Genomic DNA, 20,863 nt, shown 5'->3' on the forward strand with positions numbered 1-20,863 from the left:
TGACATGACTTATTGCTCCACAGCATAACAACAATGAAAATGTATAGGAAACAGATATTCATTTTGGCTGGAGATCATTTCTGTTCTTTTATGCTGCCTGATAACATAACCTATTTACCATGAGGCTAAAACAGCTGCACTTTATTAACAATTTCCCTCTGAAATATATGTTGTCTTCTGTTTTTACATCAGTACCTTCAGATATAATTTAACCCTTTCTGAGAAGCAAAGAAACAATAGACATCTCTCAACCAGATACAACTAAAACCCCATTTATTTTTAATCATACAATAGAGAAGGCTGCTACGGTAGTGCAATTAGTTAGAAACCATGCTCTCAGTCTCTTTCACAAAGCCATCTCCTGTCCAGTCTTTGTCAGACTGCAAACCTTTCTTAACAGCTTTCCTCTTTTGAATTGCTTCTTTCTGCCTTCGCACTAAATCTGTATGAGTTGTAAAATATTGAAGGGAAGCCCTGCGGCGCCATCCAAGAAAACATGTTAAATAACAAAAGGACAGGTGCAGTATCCAGCTAAAATTTTCTTTAAGATTATATACAATTTCTATTGTAACTTGTCAAAAATAAAGCACAGTAAATACCCTCTGAAATCATTTATTGATGAGAAATTATGCTTCTTCATGAAATCCTTGAGCTCTGCACAGAGTTGCTTCACAAGGCCATAGCCATGCATCATAACACCCGTACAGACCTACAAGCATAGGTGACGGTGCAAGCTTAAAAACATTATAGAAATCGATTGAGAAATTCAGTAATGTCATACAATAACGATACAAAATTAAATATGAGCTCAAAGATAGCTGTCAATTCTGTAACTTCTGCCCTCAGCCAATCATATTCTGCATAACTTAACAACTGTTAAGGATTATACTAGAATTAGCAGGTTAAAGGCTAAGAAAAAATTTATTGCGAGATTTCAAGAGTACTTCAGTGCCACTGTATAGCATTCCACTAAACTTATGACCTCAACATTTTTAAGCTAGTTTATTCGAATGCACAGCCTGTAAACAAGAACAGAAAGCATTGGGTGATGATATTTCATTTAATCAATAAAGTATTTACCACATTGTTACCAAGTATTTTTTGCACTTATCACATATTCAATGGTCACGTGACAAAAGCAGGAAATAGAAGAATTTTACATCAAGGCAGCGGTTGCTTCCTCACAGTCATACAAACATTGCTGCTGCCACAACCCCATAAAATAAAAAAGTACCATTTACCTTATGACTTGGGCATGAAAATGTTGCCTGAAGCTCAAAAACATCTACTTCAAACATAAATTAAGATGTTGTCATTCTAAATGTATCACAAAATAAGGTAACCTAATAAACAAATTCCAATCCATGTGTAGTAGCTTCAAATGTAACTTGTAGCCATAGAGAAGAAGGTTAATACAGCAGCACATCAAACCTATTTAGATGCCCAACATCTTGGGAAACAATTTTCTCCACATTTCTACAGTGCCACTCGGGACTTGGAAATGGGAGGGCAGGAAAGCATCCCAAAGTTCTAGGTGTGAAATATTATATGCTCCCAGCCCAACAGGAAAGACATGACCTACAAGATAATAATTGGAATTCTAACAAGCTGATATCATATCAAATTAAAACAACTGCCTATCCTTTGTGAAGGGTTGCTTCACCAAAGACCAAACAATTTATGTATTAAACAAAGCCATTCCTGAGTAAACAAAGATGCAGGTATGACATCAAAGGAACTCTTCTATCATGAAATCCACATTGAGTCTCATGTGATACATTACAACAAAACGGTGTGTGAATATGCATCCCACATATTATATCCATGGCAGATTGTAACTTTGAAGTTTGGATTGAAATGCTAAGATATATGATCCAAAGGAGGACACTAATTTACCCAGAGGCATGAAGACAATAGAGGTATTAAAGCAGAAGACAATTTTCGAGAATTATTTTCCAGATTCTACCTGCACAGTATCTGCTCCAAGAAGAATAAATTCAGCAGCATCATCCCCTTTCTCAACACCCCCAATGCCAGAAAGTGAGTACTCCTTGTCATTAAATTCCAATTTCATCATTTTTGCAATGCTCATCACTTTTGCAAGTGCAATAGGATGGACTGCTTTGCAAGAATAGCCCCCAGGAGTTGAGTAGCTGTAAACAGAAATTGAGCACATAAAATTTTCTGGGATGAATTCTGAGCCAGTGGAAAATGAAAATTATTCAATTTGAGAATACAAACCCCTCAACACAAGGCTCAGGACGTAAAGTATCAAGATTGATTCCCATCACACTCATGATTGTATTAATAGCAGATACCCCCTCGCATCCTGAACTTAAAGCCACCCTGGCTGGCTAAAAGAACATAATAGGAGGAAAATATCACTTATCAGTAATAAATCAACTAAAATCTCAATGCCAATGACATTAGCGGGCAAAATATTAGCATGCATCAGGATGGATGGGAAGGACAATAGAAGGAACAAGCAAGGATATCTTTTCATTGCTTTCATTCTAATGGGAATTCTGAACAATGATGCTTCAACCCCCTTTTCGAATAGTAAAAGGTGTGCTAAAGAATCAGAAAGAACCATGAAGTTTTGAGACTGAGTAACTAAGTTGCATTCCCAAGAAAACCATCAATTATACTAATCAGATAACGAAATTAAAGCTGAACTAGCAGTTAGATTGATAGGAATTTTCAACTGCAAAAGAAATGATAAATCTAGCCTCATACTAATACAGACAAACAGCATAAAACGAATTTTTATTCCTTAGTAGGAGTAAAAATTACATTCACTGGTTTGGCTTCCATGATAATCATGGACAAATTATTCATAAAAACAACAATGAATAGGTTCTTGATCTGTAGTCTTTTTTGTCATTGATCCTCAACGTCTCCAATTTATTAAAATAACAATGATGTGCACTTCCGTTTCTCTTCATCAATAATTTCCACAAGCATCAACATGGAAAAAGCACACTGTTCAATTCCTTTTGTCAGTCAAAATTCTACTTACAGCCAGGAATTAAGACTTAGATTTTGTCTTCCTCTGTTTATAGATAAGAAAATTCATAGTGGTTTTTCAGAAACGATTGTGTTGGTGAAAATGGAGCTTAATGGTGGCTCACCTAACCAAAATATCCAAATGTCATGAATTTTGCAATATTGACGTTTTATCCCAGGGAGCTGACTACAGAACTATTACATACATGATACAAAATTGAATAGTCACCGTTGCACATAAATGCTTGCAACAAATGGAAATTGTTATGAATCATCACAGAAATTTTAAGCACAGCAGAGAGAGACGAGATGTTAAACAGGCCAAAAATATAGGTTTCCAAATTAGCACCTCAGATGCTTGATACATGATAACATGCTTTTCAATTATACTAAAATCAGAATTTGAAAGCAAGTGTTGCATAAGTAGTGACACAATTAAAAAAGAAAGCAAGCACACCTGTGTGATGTCAGTGATGTTAGGAGTCATCTTTGCCCACACAGGAACAGTTGCTTTTGCATTTATCCATCCACAAACTTCCTCCAACAGAGCACAATCTTGCCCCACTGCAGCACCCATTTTACGCTCAGGCATGCCATGAGGGCATGAGAAATTAATTTCAATGGCATCCTAAAACAAGATCATTAGATTTCAAATGCTTTAAAATATGGGAGATATAAACAAACATAGAATCTACATGAAGAATACAGCTTACAATCCCAGTTTGCTCAACTCGATCAATAAGTTCTTCCCAGGCAGCTTTGTCATATTCCTCCATAATAGATGCAATGAGAATCCTGTCTGGATATTCTTCTTTCAGTTGCTTAAATTCTTTTAACATAGTTTCAAGAGGCCTGTCACTGATGAGTTCGATGTTCTCCCACCCAATTATCTGTCCTTTGGCTGAGCCATTTGCTCCTGCTCGTAGCCGGGCATACCTAGGAGTTACATTGATAACCTTGGCAGCATCTAGTGACACCTAGCAGAATAATTTGGCATCAAAGATTGAACATATAGTATGGAAATGTGCACAACAGGCATATTCCAGATGCAGAAGAAAAAGGGGGAAAGGTAAACATGCTTACAAACCAAGGTTGTCAATACCATTTAACAGCATTTCAGTTTTCCATATTATATATAGTATAACACGTCTCAGATATGTTCTCAAGGGGACACCTAATCAGCTCAGCAAATAGAACTTGAGACTCCAACTTGGAGATCTCAGTTCGAATCTGAGGATGAGCTGGATGGGGTTTTGTGGGATGGGAAAAGGCTTCCTCCTTCGTGTAGCCCAAGATAGTAAGAACCAAAAAAAAAAATTCAGGTCCCAGATACCATTTCAGATTTGCTTCAAGTTGAGGGAGCTCCAACAAAAAGACTATGGCCAAGTGTGTGAAATAGCTAAAGGCAAAAGAACATTAAAGAAAAAGATGGGCAACCTACCCCACTGACACTCATCCAAGGTTTATTAACTCAAAGTACAATGCGGTCCAAAAGCTATAGTCTATTTAATTAACAAAAGCAGTAGTAATTTACGCGGCTATCATTGCCAAGATTCTCAGTGGTACATATTTAGGCATTGTTTTGTAGGTAGAATGTGAGTCGCTGCCTGACTCTTTCTTGATTCTATCATCTAAATACTAAGTTTCAAAGAGAATTAAATTTCTCTTCTCTCATTAAAACGTACACTATGGCTGATTGCTCAGAACCAATAAGAAACAATGAATATCGAGTTCTACAATTCAAGTAAAACCACTATCTATTTCAACCATGGAAAAGGGAAAGAAAAACAACTGGGAATCATGTACAAAAGATAATTAAAAGGAGAATTGTAACAAACACAAAAACGAAAGAACTTACAGTTTTGGCTATCACAGCACCCCAGCCTTCATCGAAGGCTCTCTTCATGACGGTGTAATTGGTTCCCGGTGGACCCGATCCGATCACAAATGGATTGGGCATTTGGAGCCCATTCACACACACGCTCAAATCAGGCTCTGCTTGAGAATCCGAAGCAAAGACCTTGAAACCAACTCGAGTGGGACGAGTGAAACTGGGAGGAGCATGGCGAGTCAGAGCAAATTCAGCAAAGGAGTTGCTGCTCTTGTGACCAAGTTGAGTGAAATTCAGAGATGCCATGGATCAAGAGTTGGGTCAAGCCTTGTCTAATGAAGGAATAAGAAGGATGGAGTTTGAATCTGAGTTGTAATATTCCTCGGGGTTAGATACCACGTGGGAATTATTGGAATCTAGGTTGTCCTTTTGCTTTACAATGAACCAGTACGACAAGCAAAGGTATCAATAACCATATAGAAGAAGCAGTAATAGAGATAACGTGTTCAATAGTATTATTATATTAGGGAGATTGGAAAGAGGAGTTGAATAGCAATGGTCGTTGTCCACAAATGGATAACATTATCTGACTTTTATGAAATTGAAAAGGTTGGTGATTACCGCAGGCAAGAAATCACGTTGGTTGACAAATCAGGCACAAGTTCCTGTGGACTTTCCTTCCTTGTTCACCCCCAGTAACTCTAGGATGCCTATCTAATCCCAATTCTCCGGTTTGATGAAAAACAGGACAGGACAGGTACCAGTTCGTTGCGATTCTCTTCCTCTTTGGGATATATTGGCATTAAATTGACATTTTGATTTCAATTTACATATGAGAAAGGAAAATGCCATAGAGTGCAGTGCAGTGTCAATCTGGGCATAAAATTAGCTAGCTATTTCATACATTGCATTGTTTCTAATAAGAGTACCAATATAGGCAAAGGGCAACCTGACATTTTGTTTCTTGGCTGAAGATTCCTCGGCAAATAAGTCAGCAGGTAAATTGCTTCAGACTTCAGGTGGTGGTGGTGCTGGTAGTTGTTCAGTGACATTTTTCTTTCAGATAAATTTCTTGTGTTGATATTGAGTCCAAATCAATTATTTAGGGAAAAAACATAAAGGGTAATAATGGGTGCGTGTGCGTAATGAGGTGGAAGGATAATGGAATTAGAAATGGAACGCATGCACTTTTGGAGATACGGATTTGCAAATTCCTTTTCTTATAACTCTTTCAGGATTTTGCCCTCGCATGGGTGCCTACTGCCTGCCTAATTTGCCAATGCCGACCAGGATGCCGACTACATCTACAGGAAGAGATCTATGAGTATGAATGCAATCAAAACAGGGTATGTGAAGTTTTACTTGCCAGGATAGATATGATCTGATAAGATTTCCTTCTGAGTTTTTTATTCTGCTTTCCAGTTGTTTAGAAACGACAAAGTTGTAATGGCTGGCAGGCAGGGAATGAGTCAGGTGCTTTGTCAGCTTTGCCAACTTCTGCTGATCTGACAAAGGTCATTGTGTGTGCATTTGGAATTAGTCATGTTTCATAAGGAATAGCCCTGATTATTCTTTTGATGGACATTTTTAATTTTTAATACGCGGGAGGTGGGGGGATGGATGGGATCTGATGGATTAGCGTTGTCGCTGGGATAATGTTTGCAGGCCTAACTTGTGTCCCCTTTTCCCGTGCATTTTTTCCTATCCTTTTTCTTGTTAGAGGATAACCCCTGCATGGACACATGTAAGTCCTTGGACAGCATGATCTGCATACTTACTAGCTGTCAATACTTCTGATATTAGAATAGAACAATGTTGTGTTGTTTGTATGTAAGTTGAACACCTGTTAAGCTGTGTGTTATAGATGTCATTGACTCTAACATTTTGTAATATATATAATCACTGTGTGATCATCATGCATATAGAAGAATGCTCTGCTTTTGTCCAGCAAGTTACTAGTTCTCTCTTTTCTTCTTTCTTTCTCGAGTCATAGTTTTATATCATGATATTACCATAGTATTAGAGCTCCTTTCGATTCCTATAGGACCTTAAATAACCTCCTTCAATACTCCTATGTTCTTAGTGGTTCTCCTTTAACTTCTTGTTTCAAGAATTAGTTCCCTATTATGAGGACAACTCCAAACATAACTCATCAGCCTCCACCAGTCTTCAATGGCTCCAATTATGGAGTTTGGGTCGTGAGAATGAAGACTTACTTGAAAGGTTATAACTGTGGAATGCAGTAGAATAAGATACTAAACCACAAGCACCAAGGGAGAATGCTCCTGTTGCTCAAGTTAAGCAATATGAAGAAGAAATTGCAAAGAAGTTTAGAGCTCTTTCATTCATTCAGTCTATTGTCTTTGAGGATATTTTCAGCAGAATCATGGAGTGTGAAACAGCTAAGGCAGCTTGGACAAAGTTACAGGAAGAATATGTTGGGACCTCTAGAATAAGGCATATGTAGGCACATAACTTGAGAAGGCACTTTGACATGATGCGAATGAAGGAGAGTCAGTCTGTAAAAGAGTATATAGACCAAATTCTTAAGCTTGCTAACTAGATAAAGTTGTTTGGTGAAGAGCTTAAAGAAGTTCGAGTAGTTGAGAAGATTCTCAACAATGTATCAGGGAAGTTTGAACCTACAATAGCATCCCTTTTACAATCAAAGGACCTGCCTGGCATTTCAATTACAGAAATTGTTAGTGCCTTGCAAGCTGCAGAACTGAGAACATTAATAAGAGATGAAGCTCTTGGGGAGAAAGCCTTTCTTGCTAAAGGCAAAAGTAAAGCCAAAGCTGAGGCTTTTACCAAGAAAAATTACAAAGACAAAGATAAGAAGATTACTCAATCTGGTCAATCTTCAAACAAGAAAAACAAGTACAAGCCATGTTCCTACTGCAAGAAAAGGAATCATACAAATGACTATTACTGGTTTAAGCCAAATGCAAAATGTAAAATATGTAGTCAATCAAGACACACTGATAAAGTGTGCAAGAACAAAACAATTGAAGATAAAACTACACAGATAAATGAAAGCTCAAAATTAGCTAAAGAAGCATTGTTCATGGCTCAGTCAGATTCTAAAAGTGACATTGGTAACTGTGAATGGCTTCTTGATAGTGGCAACTCATGGCATATTGCACTTTTTGAAGCTGTGTTTGTTAATCTTGATAAGAACCATCGATCAAGAGTTAGAATAGGGAATGGTGGTTACCTATAAGCATATGGTATAGGGAAGGTTCGAATACAAAGCTCAACTAGACACAGGTACTTATCTGATGTTTTGTTTGTACCTTTTTTTGCACAAAACATTCTGAGTGTTGGACAATTGTTGGAAGATGGTTATGTTTTGTTGTTCAAAGATAAAGCTTGCAGAATTTACAACCCCTCAGGTGCATATCTTATGACTATACCAATGAGGAATATATGTTTTCTTATTAAACCTGAGCATCTATGTTTGCAAGTTGAGGAACAATCTATTTCATTGATTGATCTTTGGCACAGAAGACTTGGTCACTTCAATTACAAGACCTTGGAACAAGTCAGCAACTCAGGTATAATTGATAAGCTTCCAAAGTTATCTAATAATGCTTCAATATGCAGTGTATGTCAGCTTGGTAAGATTTCAAGGAAACCTTTTCCTTTGAACAGTACCAACAGAACCAAGTCAAAACATGAACTTGTTCACTCTGATATTGATGGACCTCTAAGTGAGGAATCACTAAATGGTAATAAGTTTTATCTTCTATTTATTGATGATATGACCAGATGGAGTTGGATTTTGTTCATGAAATTCAAGTCAGAAGTCTTTGCTTTGTTTAAAAACTTCAAAACCAGAATTGAACTAGAAACTGGTCACAGAATCAGAATCTTGAGGACTGATAATAATGGTGAATACACTTCAAATCAATTCACTCATTTTCTCAATCAGGAAAGGATAGTCCACCAACTTACTGCTCCATACTCTCCTCAGCAGAATGGAGTCAGTGAAAGGAAAAACAGAGCAGTCATGGATATAAGTAGATGTCTGTTATATCATAAGAGGATGCCCTAGAAGTTTTGGGTAGAAGCTGCCAATACTGCTGTATATTTACAGAATTTGTTACCAACTCATGCCCTGAATAACCGAATCCCTTTTAAAGCATGGTATGGTTTCACGCCCTCAATTGCTCATTTGAAAGTGTTTGGTTGTGTATGTTATGTGCACATACTAGATATCTTGAGAAATAAATTGAGTGAAAAAGCTGAATCAGGAGTATTTGTTGGCTATAGTGCTCAAGCTAAGGCATACAGAATTTATTTGCCAAGCAAAAATAAAGTTGTTGTGAGTAGAGATGTAGTGTTTGATGAAGCTTCTAGTTAGAATTGGAATGAACCTTAGCCTCAACTATCATCTCCAAGCCAGCATTATCAATTTTTGCTTCTAATACTCAAGTTGAAATTCAAGAAGATGAGAGTATAGATGATCTGCCAGTTAGGTGAGCCAAATCACTTGAAGACATATATCAGAATAGCTTGGTGACTATTGAAAAACCTAGTTGCTATATTAAAGCTTATAAGAATCCTATCTGGTTTAGAGCTATGCATGAAGAACTTCAAATGATCTACAAAATCGACACCTGGTCTTTGGTTGACAGACCTGAAAATAGAAACATCATTGATGTCAAATGGATATTCAAGATGAAGTTAAATCCTGATGGTTCTCTTAACAGATGCAAAGCTCGGTTAGTAGCCAAGGGCTACAGTCAACTACCTGGTGTTGATTATGGAGAAACGTTTGCTCCAATAGCTAGGTATGACACAATCAGATTATTGTTAGCTCTGGCTGCTGCACTTAAGTGGAATGTCTATCATTTAGACATAAAATCTCAATTTCTTAATGGCATCTTAGGAGAGGAAATTTATATTGAACAACTTGAAGGGTTTGAACTTTCATCAAGTGAGAACAAGGTATATAAGCTCCACAAGGCTTTATATGGATTGAAGCAAGCACCAAGGAGATGGTATAGCAGAATCAATGACCACTTGATTCATTGAGGCTTTGTTAAAAGTCAGAATGTAGCCACATTGTACACTCTTGAATCAAGTAACAAATTGCTATTGATAGTGTCATTGTATGTGGATGATCTGTTAGTTACCGAAAATTATGAAAAAGCCTTGCAAAATTTCAAATCTTATATGCAAGCAGAATTTGAAATGACTGACTTGGGACTTATGAGATATTTTCTTGGACTTGAAGTTCATCATTTAAGAATTGGCATGTGGTTATCTCAGAAAAATTATATCTCTAAGGTTCTCAAGAAATTTCAAATGTCAGATTGCAAGTCTGTGTCAACTTCTTTTGTTGCAAACAATAAGCTTTGTGCTGATTCTGGTAACCAACTTGAAGACCCTTCTGCATATAGAAGACTAATTGGATGCTTACTTTATATCTGTGCTTCAAGACCAGATATACAATTCTCAGTGGCATTTCTCTCTTGATTTATGCAAGTACCAAATGATCAGCATATCATTGCTGCCAAAAGAATTCTAAGATATTTGAAGAAAACAGAATTTTATGGGATTCACTATACCAAGTCAACAAAATTTGCATTGTGTGGATATACTGATTCTGATTTTGCAGGAAGCAATGAAGATGCAAAAAACACATCAGGTTATTTATTTACACTTGGTAATGGTCATTTCTCTTGGAATTCACATAAACAATCTGTAGTAGCTCAATCTTCAGTAGAATCTAAATATGTTGTTGCTGCTGAAGCTGCAAATCAAGCTTTTTGGTTGAGGAAGTTACTTATGGACATCAAATTTGAGCAAAAGTTTCCTACAAATTTGTTTATTGACAATAAGTCTGCCATTGCTATTGTCAAAAATCCTATCTGGCATGGCAAGACTAAGCACATAAATGTGAAATATCATGCCATCACAGATACAATGGAAAAGAATAAGATAAATGTCCAATATTGACTTCAGAGTTACAGCTAGCTGATATCCTAACCAAGCCTCTTCAGAAGTCAAGATTTGAATCTCTCAGAACTCAACTAAATCTCTCCATTGCAAGTGTTAAAGGGGAGTGTTAAAGGATAACCCCTGCATGGACACGTGCAAGCCCTTGGACAGCATGATCTGCATACTTACTAGCTGTCAATACTTCTGATATTAGAATAGAACAATGTTGTGTTGTTTGCATGTAAGTTGAACACCTGTTAAGCGGTGTGTTACAGATGTCATTAACTCTAACATTTTGTAAAATATATGATCACTGTGTGATCATTATGCATATAGAAGAATGCTCTGCTTTTGTTCAGCAGCTTACTAGTTATCTCTTTACTTCTTTCTTTCTCGAGTCATAGTTTTATATCATGATATTAACATTTCTCGATCTGATATTCTTTTCATTGGAAATTTTTGCAAATTACTTGTTTCCTCATTATTCTCTTTGGACTGTTATCATGGCTTCCACAAGTATGTTTCCAACGTCTCTCAACCAAGCTTAACTGCCTACCTAATTTCAACCATTCAACAGCCAAAAAGGTTCTCTATTTGGTCGAGATGCAACTACGCAACTCGTTCTTTGCAGGCGAGATTTGCAAGGTAAACTTAAAGAGCTCTATTTCTTTTTTAGCAACATGAACATTCAGATTTAGATCACAACTTAGATAAACCTTCTTCATTTGTAGGGGTCGATACAAGTGACTCCCATGGGGGAGTGACTATTGCTAATATTTTGCTTGTGCCAGCACATGAGAAACACGTCCTAAATAGCAAATCGACACGTCTTTGAAAGATTTATTTGAATTTTCAATAGTCAGCCAAAATCTTTTATATTTCCCTCCTCTTTCTCCCTCCACGGAAAAGAAATTTGTTAAATATCCAACTTTTGGGTAAGTCACCAAATTTTAGCCAACTACAAAAGATAGTGGATTTGATTTGGGGAAATAATAGGTCTAGTTAAGATTAATAACATGTTTGGTTTTGGAGAATTGAATAGTCGTTTCCCCTATTCTTATTATTAAGTTAAAAGTTGTATTTGTTTTAATAGAATAACCGTTTCAGAAGGGATCAGAATAGCCATTACTGAAAGAAATAGTCATTACTGAGCCCTTTTCGATAATGGCTATTCTTAGCTAGTGGGATTAAGAAAATAAATTGATTGAATTATTGATCCCAAGTAAATGTGCTAGAGGGGGTGAATAGTGTTAGCTTTAAAATTATTATAGTTTTGATTATGACAAAATGATCAAATTTGCTTGAACATTATTTGAGTAATCCTTGACAATTTCTTGAAATGATTTAACTCCCATACATTTGTTCTTACATAGACACAAGCTTGACTCTTGAAGTTATTGAACTATATCTATAAGCTTGTATGACTTAGGTGTATGAGTGCTTATGATTCTCATTCATTAAAGTTTGATTTAAAAATTAAAGGAAAATCTTAATGCACTCATTAAGGGAGAGTTTTGAATATCTTGTTTAATAATGAAAAAGAAAAAAGAGAGAAGGAAGACTAAGTTAAATAGAGTTAAATAGGTCTTTATGTTTAATTTATGTGTGTGATGCTCAATTTTGGTTTTGTTGAATATTATGTAAAGAAAAGTGGATGCATTGACTAAGGGGGAGCACCTCATTATGCATAAAGATTTGAAGCATTCATATTGAATATAGACATTCCATTCTTAATCTTGGAGTGTTTTGTGATCATCAAAAATAAAAGATAGAGAATGTTGACTCTATATGTTTTTTATGATAGCAAAATATTCTCATTCATTAATGTCTAATTATATTGTTTAAGTGTGCAGGAGAAAGCTTAAATCATTAATATATTTGATATTTGTAAGCAAGTCAAGATGCTTGTTCAGTTGCAAGATGGGTTAATTAGTTAAACAAGCAAAGAAGAAAGAGCTACAATTGAGTCATAAAACATAAGCCTCTTAGTCGAATGATGATGGGAGTTAGTCAGCTAAAATTTAAAAATGAAGTTGGCTGGCTCAAGAGGATTGAGAGACAAAAAAGACTTAGTCGACCAAGAACTAAGTTGGTGGACTAAGAGCCTACTGCCAGAAATCTGGACTTCAAGACAAAAACAACTTAATCGACTAAGAAGGAAGTTAGTGGACTAAGTGCTCACTGCCAAAAGTTAGGATCAGAAGACAGAAACGACTTAGTCAACTAAGAGCGCAGTTAGTCAACTAAGATCATTCTGTCAGAAAATTTGAATTGAATATTGAAAGATAAAATAACGGCTAGAAATGGCTAGTTTTTGTCTCCAACGGCCAGAATTGATTTTACAAGTATTTAAAGCTTCTCCAACAGTCAAAAACAAGATAGAGAAGTTATCCAAAGTGATTTTGAGCTTAGAAGACTAAAAACCTTCTCTTTTCACTTGTATTTCATTTTTATCTTTTGAAAAAGTGTTTGAGCTTAGCTTTGTACATCTTAGATCAGCTAAGTGATCAATTGTACTTCATCTTTTCTTCATTTCTTGATTACTTAGAGTGTGCAAGGCACTCTAAGAGATTAATTCAAGCTTGGATTGCTTGATTGAGTGTATAAGTTCTAACTTAGCCTTGAATAGTTATTTATTGGGTTTTGGTTGATCCCGTGAAAAACCATTGTTGTAGGTTGTGGTTGAGCTTTTGAAAAACCACTTTGCGTTTTGGTTGAGCTTGCAAAAAACCATTGTGAAAGGTTGTGGTTGAGCCTTTGAAAAATCACTTTGGCCTTTGGTTGATCCCGGTAAAAACCATTGTGAAAGGTTTTGGCTAAGCTTGGTAAAAGCCATTGTAAAAATTTGGTGAAAGCTTGTGAATTTCACCGTTCATAGTGGATTAGTTGGAAAATCCTTGGTTGAATAATCAAGGTAGTGGATGTAGGTCTTGGACTGAACTACTCTAAATTTCTGCGCATTGTCTACTCTATTTTTATTTTCATTACTTTTCAAATTAATTCCTCATCTTGCCAAGAGCCAAAAAGTGCTGTTCACCCCCCTCTAGCACATTTATTTGGGACCAACAAATAGTACTTTTTGATATGTCCCTTGGAATAATTTATTTATCATTGGCATACAATTCTTGTCCTATACACTCAAGTAAAAATATTAGACACAAATGAATAGAAATGTTTTATTATCATCAAAAACTAATGGAGCCAACAATCTCCCCCTTTTTTATGATGACAAAACATTCCTTAATTAACAGTACAAAGTCCATTTAATCTTTTTTGGTTTTGCACAAAAATGAGGATTTCTCCCCCTAAGTGAGTGCTCCCCCTTAGTGCTCTTAGTCTACTTATTCATTTCAGCAAATTTTTGTTCATGTCATACAGACAATGACATTATACATTCATAATATATTTATACAAACATATAGAGTAATCAATAATAGGTGATTGATTGACAAAATATCACCAATATTTCAATTGTGTTTGTTAACAGCATATTGTTACTAGATTTTATTTATGACATTAATTATTCAACAAATATAGTATAATTAGCATCCATTTACATCCACAGCCATTTTCCATTCACATTATCATATTAAAGATCAATCATCAGCATGATAGCCCAATATCAGCACCAAAGTAGTAGCAGAAACATAATGACAGACACTTCAATAATAGATTTAAATATTCAACCATCAACTTATCAACATCCAAAAACATAAACAACAATGTCTATCAGCATTCGAAAACATCTATCAACAAAGTCAAATTTTATTGTTCAACTATCAAAGCAAAAACAATAGTCAATGTTGTCATGACCCGGAACTCTCATCGAACCCATGACAACCGAAGCGAAGCCTCGACGAACATTCTTCACCCCAAATGTTGATCGAAACCTCGCACGGCTCTCGTATCAGCTTTCGCACTTTCTCGGTGAGCAATAGTTATCAAATATCGTAATTCGATTGATTACAAGTCATTTCCAAATCAGAACATAACATATTGTTTTCTGGCTCACAGGGGCATTTTCGTCATTTTTTGTCAAAAATCTCAAAACTTGCTAAAAATGTAGTAGGTAAGCAAAAAATATATATTTAGTGATTTAAAAATAAATTAAGTATCTAAAACGTTCATTTGAAGTGAAAATTTGACCATTTGAATATAATAAAAATATTCAATAAAATAAACTATTTTCTTGTAAAATAATTTTTATAAAACTATCGGTAAATAATTCTTATAGCGTAAAAGTTCATTATATTCATATATACTATAAAGCAAATAACCAAAGCATAAAATTACTTTTACGGCGACACATGGGCCCACATCTAACCAAAATGTATCGGAAGCTGAAAACCTACAACTTTTGCAGATTCAAGTCCAAATGAAGGTTTTTGTCAAAGTCAGCTAACTATGAAATTCCCACGAGCCTAAAATGTGAGGAAATGAGGGTGGTGAGATTATAAAATCCTAGTGAGTAAACAGACACCATCTAAACTATCTAAAGGCGAGTAAATGGAGACGAATTACAATAAGTCATTATACTGTAATTTTATTACCTTTCAACTCATTTCAACCAAATAAACAACTAGGCTTATGATTTCCTGAAAAGCTTGGCTCGTACCAAAAATCATTCTCATACTCAATTATCAAGGATACCTTGATCGAGGGTTATCCCAACCGAGTCTGCCAAGGCTGTTAAATGTCTTTACATCCGAAATTTTAGCCATACCTTGGCGTTGGCTGAGTCTCACTCTCACGCGGTGGTCCACGTGAAGTGCACTCAAATCTTTACCTCAGGAGATATTTCATCCAACATATTCCCTCGGAGGTAAATATATAATTGGGTTACCGTGGCCCTCTCATAGACAATCCACAGAAACCTCCACCACTTAGTGACTATGGATTATTTTATCTACCACCTGATTTATAAAATCTTTTTCTGCATGAGATGGTAATTTATCGCAACCTAGCCTCTCAAGGCTGAATACACAGTACAAATAATTCTAACACCAAAAATCAGTTTAGTCATTCATGCTCATATATTGTCATAAGCCATTCAATTTAAAATCATAAATTTACAACACAAGCAGGCATTCTCCAATTATTTTATTTTCAAAATCAGTATTCAATTTTCCAGAAAGTTTATAAAATTATTTATAAAATCACAATTTCTCCTAAAACATTGCAATTTACCATTTAAACCCATTTTTCATAAAATCACACAATTGTATAAAACTACTTAGATAATTAAGACGATAATAAGTTTATTCACAGCTCTAGGAGTCGATGTACTCCTAATCTCAGTCTCCAAGCACAATCTCTGTACTTGTACTAGTGTAATTTACTCATCACCTATCCACAATGTACAATACATAATTCACCACATCAATGCTTGACCATTATAAAATCAATTCAAGCTCGGTGTATATGCATGATGTGATATGCAACTTATCTGACTACCACTTAAATGCAATGCTGACCTAATTCGACCTATTATCCAATTAAATGACAATTGTGTCCGATTTGGCTTCAAATTGCTCCATTTCATTTCTAATATTTCAATTCACTAAATACAATTTCAATAATCTAAAATTCAGCCTAACAACCCTCACAATTCTTCTTGAAAATTTCGGCCATTGTGGTGCACTATCACTAAAAATTTTCCCATTCTATTTTCTCACCATAAATCATCATTTCATCAATTTTTCAACCAATTCACTTGATCACAGAATCAATTCATTACTTCTACACTTCACATAGGGTTCGGCCATTGAAGGTTCATGGGGAAAATGGATTCTTTTCTTGTTGTTTTGTTTCTAAACATGCTTAACTAACTAAAAACACTAACATAACTTAGAATCAAATCAATCTAACATCATTCTCTCTCCATACCCATTCCAACCAGCCATGAATTCATCATGAAAACATACAATTTAACCATGAAAAACAAGGAGAAATGCATGGGAAAGGTAGATCACCAGTCAAAATCAAGAAATTTTACCTTTTCTCACTTGTTTCCTTGAATTTTCACTAATTTTTCCTTGAATTTCTCCACTTAGGGCTTTTGTTTTTCTTTTCTCCCTTTGTTCTTCTTTGCTCTTGGTTTGGCCGACCATATGAAAGAAATGGGTTGATTTTTATGCCTTTTTATAAAGAAACAATAAAATAATAAAAGCATGACACATGGCATTTCCTTATTGGTTCAAGTTTTAAATATTTGACTTTTAATTCTTTAATTCTTCACCACACATTTCTCATGTTTATCCATATCCATGATGAATAAAATCCCTTGGTCTTGGCAAGTGTCGAGGGTGAAAATTTACCAATTTGCCCTCGGGTGGTAAAATTACTATTTCGCCCCTATACTCCAAATTATATCAGAATTAAAATTTTTCACTTCTCAACCTCAAATCATACTCCAATAAGTCAAATGGGGCCAAAAAAAATTTTCTAAAATTTCCATTTTGTCCCCAAGTGGCAAATGATCATTGTGCCCCTAAATAGTAAAAATTTCGGTTTGACTCCAAATTGATCCTCGAACTCTGAATTACCATTTTGAGTCATCCCTGGACTGTGAAACTCTTAATTTCACCTTAAAATCCCTATTTTAATTAGTTCGAGGTATAAATCGACTTACTTATACTTCTAAGCACAATACCGACTTTTAAATATTCTTCCAAGGCTGTTCAAATATACAATCACTCTATCAATCTCATGTATAACATGGTAGATAATTTAAGGTTGGGCTTGACAAATGTTCCTAAATTACCTCTAGTTCTTCCCTAAACTTTGTACCCTAATTCTCCCCATTTTTGTCATCATCAAATCCTAAGGATGTTTAATCATTTTCTGAAGAGGGTGAAAAAGTGGACTCATCAATGCCATATTGCACATTTAGGGGTTTAAGAGAAGGTTCTGGTGGTGATTTTTGTGGTGAGGGTTCAGGTGATGATTTATAAAAAATTTTCAAGGGGTCTTGAGGAGAAGAAATGGCTGATGGCCTAGCCTTTTCAGCTATTTTGGAGGATTTTCTTCTTTTGAGGAACTTGGTCTTGGTGGCCATTGTTTTCTTTCCTTTTCCAGTTGGTTTTTCTTTTTCTTTACACGACTGCTCCTCTACTATGTGAACTAGTTCAGTGGATGCAGACTTCTGTGCTTCTACTTTGGCTGCTTCTTTTTCTAGGCAGACTCCCAAGATATATAACTTGGTCCTTGCTTTTTAATAAATTCAGTTGATACCTTGAGCTCCATATTCCCTTTTTCTGTACCAAGGAAGTGATAATGTTCCTATACGGTAGATTTATCTTGTCAACTCTACAGGCTCCCCTCATTCTCTCTATCATGAACCGACCTAAATTGAATGGAGCACCATTGAAAGCATGCTCCATGAACCATAAGTCCTGAAGACTAACATAGCTAAACTGCCACCTCTGCCATGAATGTTTGCAGCAATAAAGTAATGCAAAATTTTGATTTGGGGGCTTGTAATGAGACCGACATTACTTTTAGATGAGTACTTTTCTTTCTTTTCTATTATAATTTCCCATAGAGATGAAGGGTCATAGTTCTCAAGCATTTCAAAATCTCCCTCTTCATATTCAATTTTAAGCAGACTTCCTAAGTCTGCTGCTGTTACAACAAACTCTTTCCCATTCACAAAGACATTTAAACCTTCATTACTAAAGTCCTCTAAGTCCTCCAATTCATCTTCATCTAAAGCTGTGCTAGCATAAAATTCTTTAACTAGACTAGGATTGTAGGATTGGTTCTTGAAAGTACTAAATTTCTTCAGGTTCATCTCTTCAAAATAATCTGACAAAACCACTTGAAATTCAGGAGACTCCTCAAAAATACTTCAATCAATAGATTTACCACAAGTAATAGGTGCATTTTCGATCTTTTTGAACTAATCCACATGAATTTATTTCTAAATTTTAAAGATGAAGTCTTACTTTCTTGAAGGATTTTTTTTTCTTTTTCTCGGCTTTGTATTCCTTCTTTGTCTGCGATTTTTCAGTTTTTCTAATCTCAGTAGTGGACATTATCTTCTTCTTCTGTACTTCTACTTGTAGACTTTCTTCCAATGGATGTTCAACCTTTTTCTTCTCTCGAATCTCTTTGGACTGTGATGATTTCACCATTTGGTTTGAGAAATTTCTCTATAGAGTTTTTGCTAAACATCATTTCCCTTTTCATCAACCTCAAGTTTGGTGGATGAACTCATTAGTGTGCTAATTGATTTTGACTTCAGCATGTCAAACTTTTTGAGCATGTCTTAAATGTATCTTTCTTGGCTGATGAAAATTCCTTCCCCACTTTGTTTGATTTGGAGCCCAAGAAAGAATTTCAACTCTCCCATCATGCTTATCTCAAATTCACCTTGCATTTCTTCAACAAAGTTCTTGCATAAAGCCTCATTAGTTGCACCAAAAGCAATATCATCCACATAGATTTGAACAACAATTAAAACATTTAAGTATCTTTTAATAAACAATGTTGTATCAATGTTGCCTTTAACATAATCTTTTTCAACTAAGAACTTAGAAAGTCTTTCATACTAAGCTCTTAGAGCTTGTTTTAGTCCATACAAAGCCTTATGAAGTTTGAACACATAATCTAGTTTTTCATAGTCCTCAAATCCAGGGGATTGTTCAACATAAACTTCCTCTTGAATGAAACCATTTAAAAATGCATTTTTTTCATCCATTTGAAATAATTTAAAGTTCATAAAGCAAGCAAATGCAAGCAACAACCTTATAGCTTCTATTCTAGCAACAGGGGCAAAGGTTTCATCATAGTCAATTCCTTCCTCTTGGGTATATCCTTGAGCCACAAATCTAGCTTTGTTTTTAATAACAATTCCTTGCTCATCTACCTTATTTCTAAACACTCATTTTGCCCTAACAATAGGGTGATTTAAAAGCCTAGAGACCAATGACCATTATAATACCCCGTACTTTGATTCGGTGACTAATAAAACTTATTGGATGCCAATTGAGGTTAATTATAATATTTAAAAATAATGAAAAATGAAAAGAATGGTTTGGGATAAAATATTCCGCACACGAGAAAATAATAATAAAATAATAATTTTTTTCAGAAAAGAATTTGTGAGATAAAAAGTGATTCGGAAGTCAATTGAGGCATAATAAGGTATTTTGGGTACCAAGGGGACAAGAGGAGACAAAAGAAAATTTTTAAAATAAAATAATATTTTATTAATAAAATAATATTAAAATATTAATATTTTATTCAGTTTCAAAATTTTTCATGAAAAATGAGTATATGGGCAACCTAAGTGGGGGAGAAAAAGAATGAGAAAAATTTCGGAGAAAAATGATGTTAATGGGGTCGCGTGTCTTTATTAAGTAAAGATAGCTCAGGTAAATAAATATTTTAAATATTATGCGGACACTGCGTTGGAGTACCAACTTCATACTTTGTTTGTACATATGTAGAAAAAGATAATATAAGGAAATTGGAGTTAAATGAGTGTTGGGAGGACTAAATTAAAATGGAAAGAAACTTAAAGGGTAAAATGGTAATTTTGCATAAAGTTAGGTCAAAGCTTCAGCCCAAAACAGTCCTCATCCTCCCAGCAAGATAGGTTCTTCTTCATTCTTGAAGCTTCCAACGCCATTCTCTCATTCTCCCATGAAAAATTAATTTTCTTTCATTTTCTTTCCTTGTTTTCTTTTCATTTCTTTTCTCTTCTTGCTTTATTCTTCTCCCAACTTTTTGTGCACCAAAGTTATAACTTCTAACCCCAATTTTCAGCACATATAAACTCTAGGAGAAGAAGAAAGAAAAAGAGAGAAAGGAAAAAAAAGCTTGGTTTTGGTGATTCAAGCAAGGAATGGTAAGAATTCTTATTTTTGGCTTAAATAGTCTTTGAAAATGAGTTAGTGACTTAGAGAAATCTCTTGTGGCGGTAAAGATTGGCTTGATTGGAGAAAAATTGATAACATGTAAGCCAATAAACCCATGGGTACATTCAAAGTGGAAAAGGAAAATGGTAAGCTTAACACTATGTTTTAAAGCCTACGGTTGGTTGAATATTGTGGGAAATTATGGTTGTTGAAA

General features: G+C 35.2%; 2 protein-coding genes and 1 long non-coding RNA gene across 3 annotated transcripts; 2 read left to right on the forward strand and 1 right to left on the reverse strand.

Annotated features, from left to right (window-relative positions):
- Positions 1 to 42: 42 nt before the first annotated feature.
- PYD1 (pyrimidine 1) lies at positions 43 to 5,398 on the reverse strand. Its single transcript, XM_018118086.2, has 7 exons — positions 4,865 to 5,398; positions 3,720 to 3,983; positions 3,464 to 3,634; positions 2,242 to 2,354; positions 1,967 to 2,153; positions 600 to 709; positions 43 to 474 (listed from the first exon to the last, which is right to left on the reverse strand). The coding sequence occupies exons 1-7, from the start codon at positions 5,141 to 5,143 to the stop codon at positions 318 to 320; spliced, it is 1,281 nt and encodes a 426-aa protein (XP_017973575.2). The 5' UTR covers positions 5,144 to 5,398; the 3' UTR covers positions 43 to 317.
- Positions 5,399 to 5,424: 26 nt separating this feature from the next.
- Positions 5,425 to 6,666, forward strand: LOC148763553 (uncharacterized). Its single transcript, XR_016025349.1, has 2 exons — positions 5,425 to 6,183; positions 6,260 to 6,666. It is a non-coding gene; the product is annotated as an uncharacterized LOC148763553 (long non-coding RNA).
- Positions 6,667 to 7,223: 557 nt separating this feature from the next.
- LOC108661131 (uncharacterized) lies at positions 7,224 to 8,060 on the forward strand. The gene is made up of 2 exons (XM_018117020.2): positions 7,224 to 7,274; positions 7,401 to 8,060. Exons 1-2 carry the CDS (start codon positions 7,224 to 7,226, stop codon positions 8,058 to 8,060), a joined length of 711 nt encoding a protein of 236 aa, XP_017972509.1.
- Positions 8,061 to 20,863: the final 12,803 nt, after the last annotated feature.

Source organism: Theobroma cacao, chromosome 3 (assembly GCF_053813885.1).
Source record: "Theobroma cacao isolate CCN51 chromosome 3, ASM5381388v1, whole genome shotgun sequence".
In the NCBI taxonomy this organism is placed as follows: Eukaryota; Viridiplantae; Streptophyta; class Magnoliopsida; order Malvales; family Malvaceae; genus Theobroma; species Theobroma cacao.

Coding starts and splice junctions, on each gene's coding strand:
- LOC108661131 (XM_018117020.2), top strand. CDS start 7,224: ATGGAGTGTGAAACAGCTAAGGCAGCTTGGACAAAGTTACAGGAAGAA. Junction 7,275..7,400: donor CAAAGTTACAGGAAGAATAT/GTTGGGACCTCT, acceptor CTTGCTAACTAG/ATAAAGTTGTTTGGTGAAGA.
- PYD1 (XM_018118086.2), bottom strand. CDS start 5,143: ATGGCATCTCTGAATTTCACTCAACTTGGTCACAAGAGCAGCAACTCC. Junction 3,984..4,864: donor GTGCTGTGATAGCCAAAACT/GTAAGTTCTTTC, acceptor TTATTCTGCTAG/GTGTCACTAGATGCTGCCAA. Junction 2,154..2,241: donor CCTGAGCCTTGTGTTGAGGG/GTTTGTATTCTC, acceptor TTCTGTTTACAG/CTACTCAACTCCTGGGGGCT.